At 43.6% G+C, this 22,513-nt stretch overlaps 1 protein-coding gene and 1 pseudogene across 1 annotated transcript; both read left to right on the top strand.

The window, feature by feature from the left end:
- The first annotated feature begins 2,029 nt into the window (after nt 1–2,029).
- LOC139382391 (karyopherin alpha 4 (importin alpha 3)) lies at nt 2,030–15,080 on the top strand. The gene is made up of 17 exons (XM_071126402.1): nt 2,030–2,293; nt 4,869–4,913; nt 5,257–5,346; nt 5,796–5,825; nt 5,915–5,967; nt 6,280–6,375; nt 6,664–6,749; nt 6,936–7,022; nt 7,149–7,318; nt 10,227–10,271; nt 10,444–10,575; nt 11,315–11,443; nt 12,075–12,179; nt 12,268–12,339; nt 12,470–12,632; nt 12,763–12,857; nt 12,968–15,080. Exons 1-17 carry the CDS (start codon nt 2,225–2,227, stop codon nt 13,064–13,066), a joined length of 1,566 nt encoding a protein of 521 aa, XP_070982503.1. The 5' UTR covers nt 2,030–2,224; the 3' UTR covers nt 13,067–15,080.
- On the top strand, nt 13,627–22,116 carry LOC139382251 (uncharacterized; annotated as a pseudogene).
- Nucleotides 22,117–22,513: the final 397 nt, after the last annotated feature.

Below are 22,513 nucleotides of genomic sequence, written 5' to 3'. Positions count from 1 at the left end.
CACTGTGCAAGCGATAATATTGAAATGGAAGGAGTATCAGACCACTGCAAATCTACCAAGACCTGGCCGTCCCTCTAAACTTTCAGCTCATACAAGGAGAAGACTGATCAGAGATGCAGCCAAGAGGCCCATGATCACTCTGGATGAACTGCAGAGATCTACAGCTGAGGTGGGAGACTCTGTCCATAGGACAACAATCAGTCATATATTGCACAAATCTGGCCTTTATGGAAGAGTGGCAAGAAGAAAGCCATTTCTTAAAGATGTCCATAAAAAGTGTTGTTTAAAGTTTGCCACAAGCCACCTGGGAGACACACCAAACATGTGGAAGAAGGTGCTCTGGTCAGATGAAACCAAAATTGAACTTTTTGGCAACAATGCAAAACGTTATGTTTGGCGTAAAAGCAACACAGCTGAACACACCATCCCCACTGTCAAACATGGTGGTGGCAGCATCATGGTTTGGGCCTGCTTTTCTTCAGCAGGGACAGGGAAGATGGTTAAAATTGATGGGAAGATGGATGGAGCCAAATACAGGACCATTCTGGAAGAAAACCTGATGGAGTCTGCAAAAGACCTGAGACTGGGACGGAGATTTGTCTTCCAACAAGACAATGATCCAAAACATAAAGCAAAATCTACAATGGAATGGTTCAAAAAGAAACATATCCAGGTGTTAGAATGGCCAAGTCAAAGTCCAGACCTGAATCCAATCGAGAATCTGTGGAAAGAACTGAAAACTGCTGTTCACAAATGCTCTCCATCCAACCTCACTGAGCTCGAGCTGTTTTGCAAGGAGGAATGGGAAAAAAATTCAGTCTCTCGATGTGCAAAACTGATAGAGACATACCCCAAGCGACTTACAGCTGTAATCGCAGCAAAAGGTGGCGCTACAAAGTATTAACTTAAGGGGGCTGAATAATTTTGCACGCCCAATTTCTCAGTTTTTGATTTGTTAAAAACATTTGAAATATCCAATAAATGTCGTTCCACTTCATGATTGTGTCCCACTTGTTGTTGATTCTTCACAAAAAAATACAGTTTTATATCTTTATGTTTGAAGCCTGAAATGTGGCAAAAGGTCGCAAAGTTCAAGGGGGCCGAATACTTTCGCAAGGCACTGTATGTCCCAAAACAGTGCTTCCATAATGGTATGTCCCATACAGTTCAATTGGCTCTGTAACATCCAATTTAGTTTTAGTTCCGTGTTCAACCTTCTAGAATCTACATAAGTGGGACACATCATTATTTTGATAAAACTGGAGAATTTTGCACTTTAGACAACTTGGTATGCCCTGGAAATATTAATTAAGTGTTCAGCAAATGGACCTGCAGGTATGTTGGCCTATACACTATGAAGCTCACTATAATGCACAACATAGTTGTTTTATGTTGAAAACAACATATTTGATGGTATATATATATATATATATATATATATCTCTTACTTTCGTTAATTATAACAGTCATAGCTAACGTTAACTTACTGTAATGTTACTAGCTATGTGCTTGTAGCCTATTCTGAATGTCCATTCACATTGTTAACGTTAATGTATCAATTTATATAGATATGCAGTGTAATTTAGTATATCGTATGTTGTCTTTGTGTGTAATATTCTAATTATAAAAAGATTGTGAAGTTAAATAACACTTGACATTGGCAGTTGGTGCCTAGCGACATTTATGATTGTTGCCATAGTGATTACTATTGAAAGTTTCCGGCTCCAAAAGGCATTAAAACGTAACTTGATATGTATTACTGATGGGCACCAACATGGAAGAAGTCTATATCTATATTTCAGTATAGGACTAGTAACTATTTAGGCCTAACGCTTGACCAGAATGGACTCATTGACAGATCATAACGTTACTCAATCATGAGACTATAGAATAACTTTCATTCCCACTATTTGTATAATTTATTGATGATAATAATCGGAGATACAGTGTGGTGGTCTGAACTACCACAGCGCAACCTAGTGAGGATTTAATAGAATGATAACCTATTTCGCAAGACCAATGAGTGAGCAATAAGGGGAATTCCCCACCCTTCCACGCCAGAGCGAGGCTGTGCCTCTACCACCGGCATTCCCAGTATGCACCGCGGACAGACCAGCAAAAAATAGTCCGGTAACTGAAAGGCCTGAGAAAAAAAGAACTTGAAAGGGGTAGCTGCTAGCTAATTAATTTCTAACGGTGTTAAAACATAGCTAAAATTGCTAATATGGCTGACAACGAGAAACTAGACAACCAGCGGCTGAAGAATTTCAAGAACAAGGGTCGCGATTTGGAGGTAAAGTATCTGATTCCGTCGAGGGGTCCCTTTTCATATGCGCTATTTTGTGGCTTGGGGCTGCGCTGTGTGACGTCGTTTGTAATTTTCAGGATCTGGAACTTTGCACCCAGACCAAACCAGGCCTTATCTGATCGTCAAATCAAGTAATTTCTGTCAATCCACCCGACTTTCTGAACCTAAATAAAAATAACCATCAACACGTTAATCGTCCCATGCTAACCAAACTAGCAATGACTTCAAGTTTCATCTACGCTAGCTAGCTAACTACAGGCCGTGATAGCAAACACGCTGTTCGGGATAGCTAGATTTGCTATTCGACTGTCATCTGAAATGTAGTTAGGTACCTGTGTCAGAGAGCCCACCCAGTTTGGTGTTAAGGTTTGGAATTGACATACCTAACCACATCTTTTCGGGGGATAATTTCATTAAACGAGATTCGTATCCCTTTCAAACAACGGCGCTAGTCAGCCATCTCAGTGGGTTGGATTAGTTAGCTAGCCAGCTATAGTACCACCCCTCCCCGACTAACGTTCTACTTTGCTAGTTGACTAATTTATACGCAATTATCAGATGGTATACATCGTTAGTTATAGCAAAGTAACCAGTAAAATGTTGAAACTAGTGGGTACCGTTGGCCAACTTGGCTAACTAATGACCTCAAAATTACGCAGTAAGAACCTCAACTATACTAGCTAACGTTAGCTGGTCAGCTAAGTTAGCCACAATACTAAGTTTGTCACAGAACAAACTACGAATATAAAGTTCAAAGTGTCAAATGTAATGGTAAATGTTTACCTCATACTCGTTAGCAGCGTCCTTAACTACAAATCTTTAACTATTGTAATGGAGCAGGTCTCGATCCCTCGACCTTCTAGCCGAAGTCCAGCGCGCTATCGACTGTGCCCCAAAAGCATGCTCAAGCGGCAGAGTCGAAATCCGCGTTTATAAACCCAGGGTCGTTACACTAGCTAGTTAGCCAGTACCCATTGACGGTAGCTAGGCTAGTATCTAATATATATATAGTATCTAGTATCTCAAAACAACGGCGGAATTTAGCTGGTCTTTTACAGGCCTTGGCACACCCATAACGTAAGTTATAAGCATTGTGAGGTAGATGGATGGATAGGCAACAAGTGTAGAGGAGTTTAACATTAGCGTTACATTATACTAACCAGTGTTTTTCCCCAAGTTTTGGAACACATCGGGAGTCAGTGTATTGGTTGGACTCCCTTAGTTGTAAATCGTTCTGGTGGGTGGCGACAGAAAATCAGTTTCCTGTCAACAAATGCATATGTATAATCTTTAGGAACTCTATTTATTAGATATATTGTGAAATGTTACCCTCGCTATCAAATAAAAATCTTAATCTAACTTTTGACCGAACTGCACAATATTCATGCTGTGTAATGTGGTAGGATGTGTTGTGTGTGTGTGGTCTAATGTCAGCTCACTGTCTCACTAAACAGTAGTATGGTGCTGTTCAGACAAAAGTTGGATTCAGACGTTTATTTGATAGCGAGGGACACATTTCACTTTTACATCTGGTATGTAGAGTTCCTAGAGATTATGCACATGCATTTGTTGACAGGGAATGTATTTTTTTTTGTGAAGCAGGCTATATTGTGGTAGGGTTATTTTACACTCTGGGAGTCCAACCAATACAGACTCCTGATGTGTCCCAAAGCTAGTTTGCACCCCATCTGTAACGGTCTGGAGGAGGAGGGCGCCACACCAACACACAAGGCTTCTTCAACTTTGAAACATTTTCAGTTCAAACTAGTGGAAGCAACATGATTATAGGCTAGGGAAACAGATGATAGAGGAACACCTATACTAGCTAGGCCTATGTGTTATTGTGTTTCAGCTAGATGGTCAGGAAATCGTGTTGTCTTTGTATCGGTTTAACAAGAAGTGCCTGCCTCTTTTTAATTAAGTAATATGACTAGTTAACGGCAGAGGCATTGTTTGCGGTGGGAACAAGCATATTGCTTGAATAACAACTAATGTGCATGACTAGGCTAAATCACACCAATACATGATAAAGTGCTGAACTGTCTCCCACTTCACCGTGGAGAGGGAATATAAGAATTTTCTAAGAAGGAAATGGGTAGTGCCCTTCTAGACCGAAGGAAGAATTTAACTTCATCCGATCATGACAAATGGCCAAAGGCCAGTATGGGATGACAGCAAATTACTTAATGAGGCCTTGTCAAAAATGTAATGTCTGTCAATCAGGTGCTTGAAAATGGTCCCTTGTATTACCACCCAATATTAACATGAACCATAACATATAAAACACCAGCCCTGGAGCAGTTGAGATCTGTGAGCTGGTGATTTCAGGCATTTGTATGGCAGGCTGCTTCTATCACTGTGCCATCCATGGCTGTGGATGGAAACTAATGAAATTGGACTCTGAACAGCTCTAGGCATGAGTACACCGGATGCCGTCATCTCATCATATTGGGGGGATAAACATCTGATTTATGTTTTGGGCTTGGTTTGTGGAAGAATCAACAAACAATCAGACACACAGTGTATATTTGGACTAATGTATGCGTTTCCTCCCCTATAGACGATGAGAAGACAGAGGACGGAGGTGGTGGTGGAACTCCGCAAGGTAATCATTCACTTTCTTTCCTTTAATCTGTCAGACAAGATAAATGCATTTCAGTCAGGTTATCGAAGATGAGTTTAAAGGGATACTTCGGGATTTTGGCATTGTGGCCCTTTAACTGCTTCCCAAGAGTCCGATGAACTTGTGGATACCATTTTTATGTCTGTCTCCTGTCTGAAGGTAGTTTTACGAGCCAATGCTAACTAGTGTTAGCGCAATGACCTGAAGTCTATGGGTATCTGCTAGCATCCCGAAGTATCCGTTTAAAATTCCTGTTTAATAGTTGAGCCTGTTGCCATGCTGATACATGTATGTTAAGACGGCTGTCTTTCCCTGCTCTATGCAGAACAAAAGGGACGAGCACCTTCTGAAGAGGAGAAACGTGCCCCACGAGGACATCTGTGAGGACTCTGATGCAGACGGAGACTTCAGATCGGTACGTGGCTCTGTTCAAATACTTTGAAAAAGCATCTTTCTGTCCTTCCTTGAAGTAATGACTGATGGGGATTGAGGTCTATGTTAAGACTGAGTTCCTTGAACTGTTAGCTAAAGATATCCACACGCAGTCCTAATCAAATGGGAGGGGGCCTCTTGCCGTTGCAGTAAAAAAATAAAAATAGGATGAATATCGACTGTAATGGGTTTTTTTAATTCATTTTTTGTAACGATTTGTAACATGCAAAGTTTTATCCACTGACGTTCCTCGGGGACTGGTTAGTGTCTCCATAGATTCTGACTTATTTTTCCCGTTCAGGACTGCCTCTTAAGGCCTGACTAATTACCCTGAGGTGTGGCCACAGTGCAAACAAACACATGACAATACCCCTGGTCATGTTTGGCAAAATAAAATTGTTCCCTAACCAAGTACCTACTTTTATTTTGCAGCAAAACACCTCTCTTGAAGCAATAGTACAAGTAAGTGCATCTTACTTCCATGTTTGAAAAATGTCTTAGACACTGATTTCCTTCCCATGTATGTGATCCCCTGTGTGCTGTTGTTGCAGAATGCCACCAGTGATAACCAGGGAGTTCAGCTGAGTGCCGTGCAGGCTGCAAGGTAGGAACCCTATCCTCCTATACCCGGCTCTGCTGGTTGCCATGGTGATTCACACTCAAACATGGTTCCAAAAACCATCTCTAGAATGTTGTGCAGTTAATTGTTTCATGGTTTCCGGTGAGCATGCTGACTTAGTTCTGTGTCATTGTCACCGGTTTTGTGTAATCGTTGTGCGTTTGTATTGCTATGTCGTGTCTGTACTCAACAGCTCAATGTCTACATTTCACATTCCTTTATTTTGTGTCTGTGTTTCAGTGTGTTTTGAGTATCGTAAGTGCAAACGTGTGAAATAATAGCTTTTTCTCCCTGCAGGAAGCTGTTGTCTAGTGACCGTAACCCTCCCATAGATGACTTGATCAAGTCTGGCATTCTGCCCATCCTGGTGCACTGTCTGGACAGAGATGACAAGTAAGCAGGGCTTTACTTTGTTATAGATATTCTGTCTTACATAACACAACAGTGGTTGTGACCTAAGCATTGCTGCAGTGAATGTAAGCTAAGCATCACTGCACTGAGAACAGATCTTTTCAGATGATGATGAAAGTGCAAATGTTCGGATTTTCCCGAATCAGGTGTGAGGATTGTCAAACCCCTTGTATTACCATAACAACCCTTTCCATTTCTTGTTTCTTTATCTCTCTCCTCTCTTCCTCTCTACCCCTTTTTCTTTCTACCGCATCTTACTCCTGCCTCCAGTCCATCTCTACAGTTTGAAGCTGCCTGGGCTTTGACCAACATTGCCTCAGGAACCTCAGAGCAGACCCAGGCAGTGGTCCAGTCCAGTAAGTACCAGCTCTCAACCTCAGCGCTACCACTGCCAGCACTCTCTGGGGGCTAGGTGGGATTTTCGATCGTCATGCCTACCAAGTCTTGGATTTGTTGGTTATGTTACCCTGAGAAGTAGATTATTTGTGGTCTTTGGTGATTGAGTTAGCTATTGAATATTGAGAGTATTTCCTCTCCTGCAGATGCTGTGCCACTGTTCCTTAGGCTGCTGCACTCTCCTCACCAGAACGTGTGTGAACAGGCGGTCTGGGCCCTGGGCAACATCATAGGTGAGTCTGGATCCTTCACTATGGGACACTAACAATGGAGGCTGATTTTTAGGAATGGCTCAGGGATTCTCTGATGTTTGTCTTGAGGCATTATCGGTGAGTGTTTGTGACACCGTCTGTTCGTAGGCGACGGTCCCCAGTGCAGGGACTATGTGATCAGTCTTGGCGTGGTGAAGCCCCTGCTGTCCTTCATCAGCCCCTCTATCCCCATCACCTTCCTCCGTAACGTCACCTGGGTCATGGTCAACCTCTGCCGCCACAAGGACCCACCACCACCCATGGAGACCATCCAGGAGGTAAGAGAGGGAGTGTGTGTGCCACCTGAGTTATGGTCAATCTGTCCTAGCAAAATTACCTGAGGACACTGTCCAGGAGTTACTGGCTCTGTTTGTTTGTCTCTGAATCTCTGTCGGTCAGTATGTTGTTGAATCTGAGCATTATTTAAAGTAGTGTACAGTGTCTGTGTGTGCCCCTGGGGTATATGTATCCATCTGTCTGTCCTCCTAGCTCCTGCTGTACATTCCTGTTTCCTGCCAATGTCACTCTCCCCTCATGTGAGAGATGGAGGAATTGATCAGTAGTTGGCTGGTTGTCAGTGGGATGAATGGAGGGAGGGAGAGAGCAGGATTAGTCAGTACCCAGCAGGTGTGCTCCTAAGCTGGGGAAATGAGGGCTGATTTAGTGCTCAGAGAGGCATGTCTGTGGAAGAGGCACCACTGCTGAATAATACTGGACCATGTCTCTAAACTGCCATAAGCCCCTTAGAAAAAAGGCGTGGGAAATTGGGATCCTTAACCGAAAACAATCGCAGTGCAGTTATCACAAAACATTATTTTCAGTGTTATAGCCTAACTAGATGATGGGCTATAAAGGCGAGTGTCAATTTTAGCTTGAGGCTCAACTTCTCCACTGTTTTGGTGCCCGAGCTACCACCCTGTGAATGGCGTGAAGTGAACCCACGCAGATACTGTGTGTGGCTGTCAGAGAGCGAAGTGTTCCATCTCAATATCCTAATCTATTCAGTGATGATAGGCCCTGCTTTACTGAAGTTGCGAGACATGGCAAGCCCCAAACATTGTGAGATACAGCTTGCTGATAGATGGGCCTAGTGCATGGTTCTGACTCTGTCTGCCTGACCTGCCTAAACTGTGCCCCTCCCCTTTCTTTCCATCCCTCGCTAGCTCTTGTTTGTGTCCTTGGAAATACAGCAACTAATAAGTCTCCGCCGTTCCAAAAATACTGAATCTTAGGAGTCGATTTCCTAGTGGAATCTAATCTTGACACTCGGAAATGGGAGTCAACGTACAAGGAGTTGGAATCAATTATTTTGGAGTTGACTCGCCACCACTACGTCGTCATCGTTAACAGTTGGGAAAATGTCAGAGAAAGGCAAGCAACAGCAGTTGAAGTCAGAAGTTTACATACACTTAGGTTGAAGTCATTAAAACTCATTTTTCAACCACTCCACAAATTTCTTGTTAACAAACTATAGTTTTGGCAAGTCAGTTAGGACATCTACATTGTGCATGACAAGTAATTTTTCCAACAATTGTTTACAGATGGATTATTTCACTTACAATTCACAATTCCAGTGGGTCAGAAGTTTACATACACTAAGTTGACATGGCTTTAGAAGCTTCTGATAGGCTAATTGACATCATTTGAGTCAATTGGAGGTGTACCTATGGATATATTTCAAGACCTACCTTCAAACTCAGTGCCTCTTTGCTTGACATCATGGTAAAATCAAGACACCAGCCCAAAAATTGTAGACCTCCACAAGTCTGGTTCATCCTTGGGAGCAATTTCCAAATGCCTGAAGGTACCACGTTCATCTGTACAAACAATAGTACGCAAGTATAAACACCATGGAACCATGCAGCCGTCATACCGCTCAGGAAGGAGACATGTTCTGTCTCCTAGAGAGGAACATACTTTGGTGCGAAAAGTGCAAATCAATCCCAGAACAACAGCAAAGGACCTTGAGAAGATGCTGGAGGAAACAGGTAAAGTATCTATATCCACAGTAAAACAAGTCCTATATCAACATAACCTGAAAGGTCACTCAGCAAGGAAGAAGCCACTGCTCCAAAACCGCCATAAAAATGCCAGACTACGGTTTGCAACTGCACATGGGGGCAAAGATCGTACTTTTTGGAGAACTGTCCTCTGGTCTGATGAAACAAAAATAGAATTGTTTGTCCATAATGACCATTGTTTTGTTTGGTGGGAAAGGGTGAGTCTTGCAAGCTGAAGAACATACATCCCAACTGTGAAGCACGGGGGTGGCAGCATCATGTTGTGGGAGTGCTTTGCTGCAGGAGGGACTGGTGCACTTCACAAAATGGATGGCATAGTGAGGATGGAAAACTATGTGGATATATTGAAGCAACATCTCAAGACATCAGTCAGGAAGTTAGCTTGGTTGCAAATGTGTCTTCCAAATGGACAATGACCCCAAGCATACTTCCAAAGTTGTAGCAAAAAGGTCAACAAAGTCAAGGTATTGGAGTGGCCATCACAAAGCCCTGACCTCAATCCTATAGAAAATTTGTGGGCAGAACTGAAAAAGCATGTGCGAGCAAGGAGGCCAACAAACCTGACTCGGTTACACCAGCTCTGTCAGGAGGAATGGGCCAAAATTCACCCAACTTATTGCGGGAAGCTTGTGGAAGGCTACCCAAAACATTTGACCCAAGTTAAACAATTTAAAGGCAATGCTACCAAATACTAATTGAAGGTATGTAAACTTCTGACCCACTGGGAATGTGATGAAAGAAAATAAAAGTTGAAATACATCATCCTCTGCTATTATTCTGACATTTCACATTCTTAAAATGAAGTGGTGATCCTAACTGACCTAAGACATTTTTACTAGGATTAAATGTCAGGAATTGTGAAACTGAGTTTAAATGTATTTGGCTAAGGTGTATGTAAACTTCCAACTTTGACAAGTTAAATGAGAAGTGAAGGCCAACTTTCTGAGAGGTACAGTAATGGTAGTACAGGTGCAATGCTAACCATCTGAAGGGGATGCTCTGAAAACCGTTGCTGGCAGCAGCACAGCCGCATTGTGAATTCACAGGGCTGTTTTAAAAATTGTCCAGTTGTCACATCCATAGTGGGAATATCCTATTCCTGTCATTTTGTTGGCATCTCCCTCATTGACTATCTTGCTCTCTCCCTCCTTTTTTCCTCTCTCAGATTCTTCCAGCTCTCTGTGTGCTGATCCACCACACTGATGTTAATGTGAGTATTCCTGATTCCATGATGGTATCCAGAAAGAGACAACCCGAATAGTAAACATTGATAATATTGATTTTTTTCTCCCCATTTAATAGCCACAAACAGATATTGGTATATGATCCATGTGTTGATGAATGAGTGAATATTTGGTTTTTGGGACCTTTGACCCCTGTAGATCCTGGTGGACACGGTGTGGGCTCTGTCCTACCTGACGGACGCTGGCAACGAGCAGATTCAGATGGTCATCGACTCAGGCATCGTTCCCAACCTGGTGCCCCTGCTTAGCCACCAGGAGGTCAAAGTCCAGGTACGGAGACACAGATCTAGGATCAGCTTAGCCCCCCCAAATCCCATCGTTAACTACAAAACTGTCCGTAGATCAGCATCTAGGGGCAGCTTCATCCTACTCAGTGGGGCTCAGGAAGACCGATGCACACCAAATGGAATGGTTGCTTTTGTAAGGACTGAGCCTTTGCCCTACCATAGCTGTTTTTACAGATGTGATGGAATCAGATGGGTGTGTAAGCAATATGGAGGTGGCTTCTCTATGCTCATTAGAATGATGGGTAGAGTGTCATATTACTTATCCATATCAGTTTCCTTCAGGTCTGCAAACACTGACGGTCGTGGCTAGGGGTGGTCAAGTACTTGGAGACCTGTGCACTGTGGTGGCAAGATGAAGTTATGTTTGGGGGGAAGGGCAAGTGTTAGGAAAAGAGCTCTTGTCCTGAGCTGCGGTGTTTTGACTGGAGACTGATTCCTGTCTGGCCTGTTGGGGGTGGGGGGGGTGTAAGACAGTTACTATGGTGGATTAGGTAAGTTGGCCCTAGATGATACTGCTCAGGACTTGAATGGGTCTTACTCCTGGCCATGATCCCCAGTCTGGTGCTTACTGTGCTGATATTCATACTCAAGTCATTCTTTGGGTGGCGGTTGCATTTATTGGTTGGTTTGCTTACTATAGTTCGTTGCATGAATGTTCATTGATGCTTGGAGTTGTTTGCATTGACTTATGTGAAACTTCGATTGTGTGTGTGTTTTTCTAGACTGCTGCTCTGCGGGCGGTGGGCAACATAGTGACTGGAACAGATGAACAGACCCAGGTGGTGCTCAATTGTGACGCCTTGGGACACTTCCCCTCTCTCCTCACACACCCCAAGGAGAAGATCAACAAGGTAACACACACCGTAAAACATCCACTCCGCACTGCTTCACCTTGCCACAGCATAGCAGGTGTGTCAGTGGGACTGATCATGCTAGACGTGATGATATCAGAGACATGGTGCTAGTGTGAATGCTATATGAATCACGGTGAATGGGGATACAACTATTAGTTAGGTACTCACATCATGGAAGACCTGGATCAAGAAGCTGATGGAAATTGCAGTTTAAGTAGATTTTGGGGTGGTCTGGGATAGTGGGTAGAGTATGAGATGTGAGTGCGTGTGTAGTATTTCTGGGTGGAGGATAGTGGGCGTTGAAGACCCATTGGTCTCTGCTGATATCGGAGTGCATCTGAGGCCTGTCACTCAGAGGTCCCTCCCTCAGTGACTGATCCAATGATTAGGGCCTCACGACCGCCCCTGCCCCGCCTCCAGCACCCCTCAGCTCTGAGCGGGCCCCTGGAGTCTGATCTAGCTCAGTCCGCACTCCTTTGAATTCCACATGGGAACTAATCACCATGTCTGCAGTCCTCCTGACACATGCACACACTGACTGCTTATTCAGTCTCTGTAAGCCCTGGCTCTATCACACAACACTTGAATGAGTAGTCAGACTGAGTACTGCTGTTCTCCCATCCTGCAGGAGGCAGTGTGGTTCCTGTCCAACATCACAGCAGGCAACCAGCAGCAGGTGCAGGCCGTCATCGACGCCAACCTGGTACCCATGATCATCCACCTTCTGGACAAGGTCTGTCATCACTTTCACGGCTTCATTCATCACTTCATCAGTGCTTTCTGTCACACAAAATGACAAATTAATACAAATGTTTTTGCAGGGAGACTTTGGAACACAGAAAGAAGCAGCCTGGGCCATCAGCAACCTGACAATTAGCGGGAGGAAGGACCAGGTGAGCTCAACTGATGCCTACCTGCTTTACCACATACCTCACCTGACATCCAGACATACACTCAAATTGCCACTTTGTAAAAATGTATTTTGTAAACCCTAAAGCTGACCCTTCTCCTCCGGTCCTGTAGGTGGCGTACCTGATCCAGCAGCAGGTGATCCCTCCCTTCTGTAACCTGCTGACAGTGAAGGATGCTCAGGTGGTGCAGGTGGTCCTGGACGGACTCAGCAACATCCTCAAGATGGCCGACGACGAGGCCGAGACCATCGCCAACCTCATCGAGGAGTGTGGAGGTGAGTGCCCAGCCCACAGTTACCTTTCAAACATAAACAGTAGGTAGGAACAATTATGTTGAAGTATAGTGTTTGTATCTCAGTGGCTGTGTAGATTTGACTTGAACCATCTCTCTTTCCTGCCCCTCAGGTCTGGAGAAGGTGGAGCAGCTCCAGAATCATGAGAATGAAGATATCTATAAACTGGCGTATGAAATTATTGATCAGTTCTTCTCATCTGATGATGTAAGTCAGTTCACTGATATGGTCATGTCTTGGTTGGGGAAGGTACTCTATACTCCATTGTGGGGAATGTCTTATTGGTATAGATGATTAACTTATTGTCTGATGTTCAGATTGACGAAGACTCCAGCCTGGTTCCGGAGGCGATCCAGGGGGGAACGTACGGCTTCAATTCCTCCACCAACGTGCCAACAGAGGGGTTCCAGTTCTAGAAGGCATCTCGGGAGTCTGGAGATTTGTTTGCGATGCAGCACTCTGTTCAACATAAAACAAATTAGGAGAAAAAGAGAGCGAAAGAGTGTGAGAGAAATTAGATCCATTGTGCTTGGCTCGTGGGATCCGTGGCTGTATCTTATCTGAGAAAATGTGTGGATTTCGTTTGGCATTCCGGGGGAACCAGCCCAAATGAAGTTTGAGATGGCGAGTGGGTGCGAGTGAGTGAGTGGCTACATGTTGCAAAAAAACAAACATCTACATCGAATGCGTTGAGACACGCCAAGTAACTTCCATGTTATTGGAGCTGTCGACTAAAACGGAAAACTACTACAATGACAACAAAAATGCGGTGTCAGCCCGGGGAGAACCAAATACATCAAAATCAAGAAATTGAGGCAACAAATCACAAAAACACAAAAGGAAAACCAACAAAACAAGCATAAGATGAACCATATGACAATTCTGCGGTCCTCCGACCGGAGGGGGCACCACCTGTGCGCCCATCCCCAAATCGGCCACGCCATCAGACGTGTGTGAATGGACCCATTGTGTATGAATGTCTGGACTCAGTGCTGAGGAGCCAGGTTCATCTCCTCCAACCAGAGGCCCTCGATGGGGCGTCTCCCCCCCCGCGGAGGTGGGCAGGGCCAGAGTCCAGCTGCGCTTGTGCGAGAGAATGGACGAGTGGTGTGTGCGCGTGTCTGGAGAGTGCAAGAAGACTGGATGTGAACGCATGCAGAGAGAAAAAAATACATAAGAGTAACAAAACCAAGAAACGCAAACGAAGGAAAATACCAGAAGAAATTCTGCCTTAAGAGGCAGATACAAATCCCTGAAAAGAAGAACTTTGAAAAAAAAAAAAAAAAGACATCATCATAAGGGTTTTGATTGTTAAGTTAGTATTAATTAACACTGGACAATGCTTTTGGCAGGTGGAGCAGTGGGTGCATTGTATTCAGATGCATTTGGTGGCTTTTCTTTTTGCATCCAGTGTACAATTTTTTTTTTTTTTTCCTGCTTTTACTTTCATTGCTTATGGTGATAAGGATCATATTCCACCTTCCCACAATAACCATACCTTTGCACCAGATATGGGTTTGATGCTGTGAAATTCTGACATGACTATTGTCAACCAAATGACTTATATACTCCCCTAGCATGATTTGATGTTTTTTATTTCTCTTGAAGCAGAAATCACTGCTTTGCAGTATTGTTGCCATAGCTTTGAGCTTTGACTTAACATAAGGGGGAATGAAAAATGGCAGTTATGTAACATCGATTCATAACCTTTGCATGTACTAAACTATAGCACAGTTAATTAAAACATTTTTTTTTGTTTCTTTAGGCTGTTTACACAGTGTCATTTAATTTTTTTTGTAAACTGTGCTGTTTTAAATGTTACATGTCTCCCCCTCCCCTACTGACCTAAATTTCTGATTTGAAGATTAATCTGAACAGTTTTGCACATGTACTGCAGAGTGAGAGGGCTGAAGTTGTTCAAAAGGTGTGGTTAGACTCTCAAAATCATACCTGCTAACACCAACAATATGCATCATCCAACCACAATCTTTGTTTTATATTCAGTTGTAGCCATGATAAACTCATGTTGAGCCATTTTAGTGAGTGAGAATTTTTTTTTAAGGGGGGCAATAATTGTTCTGCCTCTGATGTTGAGGCACCCCTGAGTTGGGGAAAGGTAAGTATCGGGGATTGGACCCCCAAGCCTCGACAAGGTGTCTCAATGATACATGTTGAGTCGTATTCCTTAATCTAAAACTCATGAACAAGTTTGCAGTACCTCCCAACCCCTTGCTCCTTCCCCCTCTTTACCATTAGGTGCACCATCTTCCCCTTCTGTTGAACATAGTTTTTTTTTTTTTAGCAGCAGCAGCATTCCTTGTTAGCAAAGATGTGGTTTCAAAAAAAAAAATGGAATGGAATAAGTTGGTTATCCTGTTGAGTTAGATCTACAGGCTAGGTTGTCTTCAAAAAAATAAATAGTGAAACCTACAGGTATGGTCTGTCATTTTGTGTTGTTGCCTTTATTTCATTGAGGATCAGCATTTGGCATTTGCAGCATTTCAATATCTTTGTCAAAAATAAACGTCCTTAATGCAGTGCTATGGTGAAAGAAGTTACGCATTAGTGTATATATTTTACTATTTTACTACAAACATCTCATCTACCCAGACCCGCATGCTCACACCTCCATCCCTAAGGCCTGCATTGATTTTCCTCGGTCGCTCATGCTATTCAAAATAATAGATTTTCCATTGTGTTAGTGATGGCGGATGGATTGATTGATTTCTACATTTTTAGTGTACGTTTTCTCAAGATTAGGATCGTCAAGCCATTGGGTAATTCGCATGCGCACTGAGATACTATAGTCAGGGACCAAACCGAGGACGGAACGCACGTATTCACGAAGTACGGGCATCGGTGAGTGTTTTAAAATTACCTACTGTACTTTGTGAAAGTATCTAAGTTTGAAACAGTTTTGAGTTTGATTAAAAATGGACAGTAACCTCGTTGAAATGCAGCCCAAATAACCAGCTGTGTCAGGCAGATATGTACGCTGGAAACACTACATTTTGCATCCGCCGTGGAGGCCAGTTTCATAATATCACCATATGTCTCAGCTGCTTGCCGTAGTTGGAAGTAAATCACGAAAAAACCTGCCTTATTTTAGGGAATTTATAACCATGCCAGCTCCTATTAGTTCTATTGAGCACCGTGGCACCAACTCGCCTTCGGAACGTTCTATTCCCAGTTTATTGTTCTACGTCACAATGTCTGCTTTGCTATTGTTGGCAATGAGACCTGCCCACGTTGGTAGTTCAAATGTAAACGCATTTCCTCGTGCAATTTTGAGATCCCATTGTTTACTATAGGGAAATGTATATTTTTTGAAGTCGGACACCATTTTTAATCAGGATAATTTATTTATAATTAAAGTTTGTCAGCGTACTCTTGCTGTCATCGATCGCTCGACCAGAAATGGTGAAGTTGACTTTTTCCCTACCTCGATATGCAGACATAAGCACACTTGGGACCATCAAGGTGCGGGTGTTGACTTTCTACACGAGTTATTTTTCAGTTTCGTCCAAAGAACAGATTGGAGTGGTAAAATAATGTATACATTATTTGTTGCTATTTAGGCGAAATTGAATTCTAAGCGTCACTTCAGTCAGACGCTTCGATTCCATTCATTTGCTATCGGCTCGCGCTAGTGTTCCAGTTTAGCTAACGTTCTTTTGCCATTTTTCGGCCTTGGGCGAATTTTGACTCGGTTTTAATTTCCAGCCTATACTGGCATCACTGTTTTCTTCCAAAAGCAAATACTTCCGGCAGCGTTTTTAAAATGCTTTTGTTTTATTTTGTTAAGATATGATTTATGCCAGAAATATTAGGAGTGTGAACGAAGTCCATGTTATAGGCTACTATGTTACACGCTGTCTATTGTCAACAGTGCCGCACAAATAGGAAGTTAACACCTGTAGCCCAAATTTCGTGATAAATCCAAATTAATCAACACCTTTAATAAGCGAAATATCATTCTAGACCTGGTCAGACCGCCATGATATTATTTCAACTAGAATAGTGTTACTCAGGTGTTGGGCAGCATCACGTGAGCGGTGCAATCTAGCCTGAGGTGCCAATTGAACAAACTGCTCTTGTACAATTAGTTCAGTGCAACCTGCCACCAAAATGAGTAGGCTCTTCAAACCCCCACAGTATCAATGTAATACAGTACTAGTAGTCTTGATCTCTGGTAGTTGGAGCTTTTACTGTTTCCTAGATTTATTTGTTCTGTTACATTTCAGGCAATTGCACTGCACCAGCCCAACCGACTGCATTATACTATAGTTGGGAAACCTGTCCCAGGAAAACCACTCTTTAGTCATTTTGTAACCAGGGCTGGTATAAGGCATAACCTGTAGTAATCCTGTCCGAATATCACACAGGCACGCAGGACACATGCCCAGGGGCCCTGACCTGCACTGCCATTGACTTAGTCACTCAGCCAAGGCAAAATGTGTAGAATTGCAGGAAATTTGCTTTAAAACTGCAACATAAAAGAAAAAATTTTGCTCTGCCCCATGGCAAACCATGTAGAATTTCATGAAATGTGTAGGACATTAACATGTCAATTCTGTAAGGAGGGACACTTTTCTTCCACTTGGTGGTAAGAATCAGGACCCCCAAGCAGCCCTGTATATTGCATCCCCATTTGAATTAATTATTGTCCTGGAACAATTCTCATGTGGGTCTGTGTTGTTCATCTCAGTCAACCAGCCTTATTCAAGTGCCAATAATTGTAGTGCCCTACAAACCGATACATGGGTTAGACCGAGACAGTAGAAACTGAAGATCATCCAGTCAGACTGAAATAGCTTCTAGCTGTGAGGTGGGAGTCATCCGGTGGGAAGTCGTCATCCACCGCTATTCAGGTTTGGAGGTACGGGTTTGACAGTCATTTTAATATGCTAGTTGGCCACAGAAGTACCAACCACTTAACTTTGCAAATTGTCATGAAGCGACTCCACATTTTATTTAACTAGGCAAGTCAGTTAAGAACAAAATATTTACAATGACGGCCTACCAAAAGGACACCTGCGGGTATTAAAAATAGCATGACAGCAACACATGACATGGAAGTAGCACAAAACATGGTAGAAATATTATTGGGCACAGACAACAGCAAAGGGCAAGGTGGAGACAATGCATCACATGAAGCAGCCACAACTGTCAGTAAGAGTGTCCATAATTGAGTCTTAATGTAGAGAGGGAGATAAAACTGTCCAGTTTGAGTGTTTTTTTGTAGCTTGTTCTAGCTGCAGCGAAATGAAGAGTGGCCAAGGGATGCGTGTGCTTTGGGGACCTTTAACAGGATGTGACTGGCAGAACGGGTGTTGTATGTGGAGGATGAGGGCTGAGTGAGGCCTAAGAGGGCTTTTATAAATAAGCATCCACCAGTGGGTCTTGCGACAGGTATACAGAGAACCAGTTTACAGAGGAGTGCAGTGATGTGTCCTATAAGGAGCATTGGTGGAAAATCTGATTGCCGAATGGTAAAGAACACCTAAAGAACCAAACACTCACTCATCAATTAGTTTACACATATCAAGCCAAGTGAGGTTGGAGTCTGTCAGGACAACACAAACCTTTGAACTTCTGTCTTGATTTAGAATACTCAAGTGTTGTTTGCTTCTCCAATTACAGGCTAAACGATGCATTGAATTGCAAGGGAAGAAACAAGCCAGGTACGCAGAGCCTCATTGTGCCATCATCATTTGACCAATTAAACATTTTGTAGTCTTCTGGATAGTTCACCTGAAGTGTTATTTCTTGAAGGTGTGTGAGCTGGGGGAGCAGGATAAGGCCAGCTGTGAGGGCCTAGTGAGGCAGGACCGGCAGGCCGTGGAACAGTACTTCCAGGGGCTGGAGCTGGTGCTTGCCAGGAAGAAAGACTTTCATGGGGGCCTTGGACACCGCAAATGTGGAGGTGTCTCTGGCCTACGATCCCCTCATTGAGAAACTGAAGGAGCTGCAGGTAAGGATAGCCTGGGTCGCCAGGCAGAGGTGATTTACCAGTTAATTTCAAATAACATTTTATTTCTCACATGCTTCGAACCGTGAAATTCTTACAAGCCCTTAACCAACAATGCAGTTCAAGAAATAGTGAAGAAAATATTTAGTAAATAAATGAAAGTCGAATCAAAAAGTAACAAAAAAATTACATAACAGTAACGAGGCAATATACAAGGGGTACTGGTACCGAGTCAATGAGCAGGGGTACAGGTTAGTCGGCATAATTTGTGATGTGGCTATGCATATAAATGCTAATAAACAGCGAGTAGCAGCAGTGTAAAAACAAAGGGAGGGGCTGATGTCAATTTAAATAGTCCTGGTGGCCATTTGATTAATTGTTCAGCAGTCTTATGGCTTCGGGGTAGAAGCTGTTAACCTCTCTGGGATCGTTCGGGACGTGAGCGTCCCACAGCCAGTAAAATTGCAGTGCGCCACATTCAAAACAAATATAAATTAACATTTCTCAAACATACAAGTATTCTACACCATTTTAAAGATGAACTTCTTGTTAATCCAGCCACAGTGTCCGATTTCAAAAAGGCTTAACGGTGAAAGCACACCATGCGATTATGTTAGGTCAGCGCCTAGTCACGGAAACCCATACAGCCATTTTCCAACCAAGGAGAGGTGTCACAAAAGTCAGAAATAGCGTTAAAACTAATCGCTTACCTTTGATCTTCATCTCATGGCACTCCCAGGTCTCCATGTTGTTCAATAAAGTTATCCAAATACCTTTTTGTTAGTGCGTTTAGTCCAGTAATCCAAATGCACAAAGCACCGGCACAAAGTCCTGACAAAGTCAAAAATGTTCCATTAAAGTTTGTAGAAACATGTCAAACAATGTTATCATAAATCTTCAATATTCCAACCGGACAATTCCGTTGTCATAAGAAAGGAAAGAATGAGCGTTGCGCTCATGCGTGAGACTAAACTAATGTCTTTCAGCTTGACCACTTGTTGAAGCAGCTTTTATTCGATCCCCTTCCACAATAAAAGCCTGAAACAACTTCTAAAGACTGTTGGCATCTACTGGAAGCCTTAGGAAGTGCAATCTGACCCCACAGACACAAGATATTGGATTGGCAATAACATAAAAAAACTACAAACCACAGATTTCCCACTTTCTGGTTGGATTTCTCTCAGGTTTTTGCCTGCCATATGAGTTCTGTTATACTCAGACATTATTTTAAGTTTTGGAAATTTTAGAGTTTTCTATCCAAATCTACCAATTATATGCATGTCCTAGTTTCTGGACCTGGGTAGCAGGCAATTTACTCTGGGCACGCTTTTCATCCAAACTTCCCAATGCTGCCCCCTATCCCAATGAAGTTAAGGAGCCTGTTGGCCCTGGACTTGGCACTCCGGTACTGCTTGCCGTGCGGTAGCAGAGAGAACAGTCTTGGGTGACTCTGGAGTCTTTGACCATTTTTTGGGCCTTCCTCTGACACCGCCTAGTATATAGGTCCTGGATGTCAGGAAGCTTGGCCCCAGTGATGTCCTGGCCCGTACACACTACCCTCTAGCGCCTTACGGTCTTGCGCCTTAGATGCCGAGCAGTTGCCATATCAGGCGGTGATGCAGCCAGTCAGAATGCTCTCGATGGTGCAGCTGTAGAACATTGAGGATCTGGGGACCCATGCCAAATCTTTTCAGTCTCCTGAGGGGGAAGTGTGTTGTGCCCTTTTCACAACTGTCTTGGTGTGTTTGGACCATGATAGTTCGTTGGTGATGTGGACACAGTGGAACTTGAAACTCTCGACCCGCTCCACTTCAGCCCCGTCGATTTTAATGGGGGCCTGTTTGGCCCTCCTTTTCCTTTAGTCCACGATCAGCTCATTTGTCTTGAACTGTAGTCAATGAACAGCATTCACATAGGTGTTCCTTTTGTCCAGGTGGGAAAGAGCAGTGTGGAGTGCGATTGAGATTGCGTCATCTGTGGATATGTTGCGGCGGTATGCGAATTGGAGTGGGTCTAGGGTTTCCGACATGATGATATTGATGTGAGCCATGACCAGCCTTTCAAAAGCACTTCATGGCTACCAAAGTGAGCACTCACTACCAAAGTGAGTGCTACAGAGCGGTAATCATTTAGGTAGGTTACCTTCGCTATCTTGGGCACAGGGTGGTGGTCTGTGAGAAACATGTAGGTATTACAGACTCGGTCAGGGACAGGTTAAAAATGTCAGAGAAGACACTTGCCAGTTGGTCAGCGCATGCTCGGAGTACATATCCTGGTAATCCATCTGGCCCCGCAGCTTTGTGAATGTTCACCTGTTTAAAGGTCTTGCTCACATCAGCTACCGAGAGTGTGATCACAGTCGTATGGAACAGCTGGTGCTCTCATGCATGCTTCAGTGTTGCTTGCCTTGAAGCAAGCATAAAGGTATTGAGCTCGTCTGGTACGCTCGAGTCACTGGGCAGCTCGCGGCTGGATTTCTCTTTGTAGTTGGTAATAGTTTAAGCCTTTCCACATCCGACAAGCGTCAGAGCCGGTGTAGTAGGATTCAATTTTAGGCCTGTATTGACGGTTTGTCTGAGGGCATGGTGGGATTTCATATAAGCGGCAGCTCTAGCCTTTAGCTCGATGCGGATGTTGCCTGTAATATATGGCTTCTGGTTGGGATATGTACAGTGCCTGGCGAAAGTATTCGGCCCCCTTGAACTTTGCGACCTTTTGCCACATTTCAGGCTTCAAACATAAAGATATAAAACTGTATTTTTGTGAAGAATCAACAAGTGGGACACAATCATGAAGTGGAACGACATTTATTGGATATTTCAAACTTTTTTAACAAATCAAAAACTGAAGAATTGGGCGTGCAAAATTATTGAACGATCCACTCATCCAAAGGCTGGAGCTGCAGGTAAGTATAGCCTGGGTCAGTGTTATTGTCATGACATTTCTTCCTCACCTTTGATTGTATATTATGGTGCCACCCTTCCACACAGGAGGAGCAGCTGGACCTGTTGTCTCTGGGCTCAGCCGTGGAGGACGAAGACTCTCCCCTGGTCTTACTGGAGAAGTTCTACCTGTTCTGGGAGGTGGAGGCGCTGGTAAATCCACCCCTGCCCAAAGTCCTATCCCTCTCAATCATCCTTGTGCTGCTGAGTACCATCGAAGGACTGGTGGAAGAGCCGGTGCCTTGGTTCTTCTGCTGTGCCAAGCCCACCATTCTGCTGATGGTTCGTAGGAGAGAGGCAGGGAGTCACCCTGGAGGCTGGGCCCATGATCTGTTGCTGCAGCTCCAGCTGGCAGTGTGGGTGAATCCTGTTGGGGGAGCATCTCTGGGCTTCTCCCTGCTGTCCAAGCTCAGTAAGCTGGTACACGGCCTAAGTAGCGAACTGACCGCCTCACTATAGGAGACCGCAGGCTTCCTGTACGCACAGACAGTGGAGGTGCAGCTCTTTCTTCTCCACACTGAGGGAGAACACCTACCATCCTTCAAGCTCATGACAAAGACACGTGGGTCTTCACTTCAGGAAGGACCCAAGCACCTGGTGATGTAAGGTTACACTCTTTTGGTTTGGAATTAATGCTAACTGTGCCTAGTGATTGGAGCTTTCCTGATGCAGCAGGATACAGTTGACAGAACATACAGGTTTTACTTCTGGAGCTAAAGCTCGTCACAGGAAGATACTGCCTCATGTACCACAAAGTAAAAACCAAACTTTTCAAAAATCCCAAAATGCATTCAGCAGATTGGAAGCTGTTATATTTAACCATAAGCCTTAAAAAGGTACAGCTTTTTCAAAGACATTCTATAACTATACATGTAGTATACTGTAATAAATAATACTACAGGGCTGACATGTAATCCAGCTATTTAACCTTCACCAGAAAAGCCTTCTGT

This window comes from Oncorhynchus clarkii, chromosome 24 (assembly GCF_045791955.1).
Source record: "Oncorhynchus clarkii lewisi isolate Uvic-CL-2024 chromosome 24, UVic_Ocla_1.0, whole genome shotgun sequence".
Classification (NCBI taxonomy): domain Eukaryota; kingdom Metazoa; phylum Chordata; class Actinopteri; order Salmoniformes; family Salmonidae; genus Oncorhynchus; species Oncorhynchus clarkii.
This window is presented reverse-complemented; position numbering and strand designations above follow the sequence as displayed.

Bases quoted from the DNA above. Each gene is read 5' to 3' on its own strand.
- LOC139382391 (XM_071126402.1), top strand. From the start codon at position 2,225: ATGGCTGACAACGAGAAACTAGACAACCAGCGGCTGAAGAATTTCAAG. The intron at 4,914-5,256 runs GTAATCATTCAC...TGCTCTATGCAG, and splicing joins TGGTGGTGGAACTCCGCAAG to AACAAAAGGGACGAGCACCT. The intron at 12,340-12,469 runs GTGAGCTCAACT...CCGGTCCTGTAG, and splicing joins TTAGCGGGAGGAAGGACCAG to GTGGCGTACCTGATCCAGCA.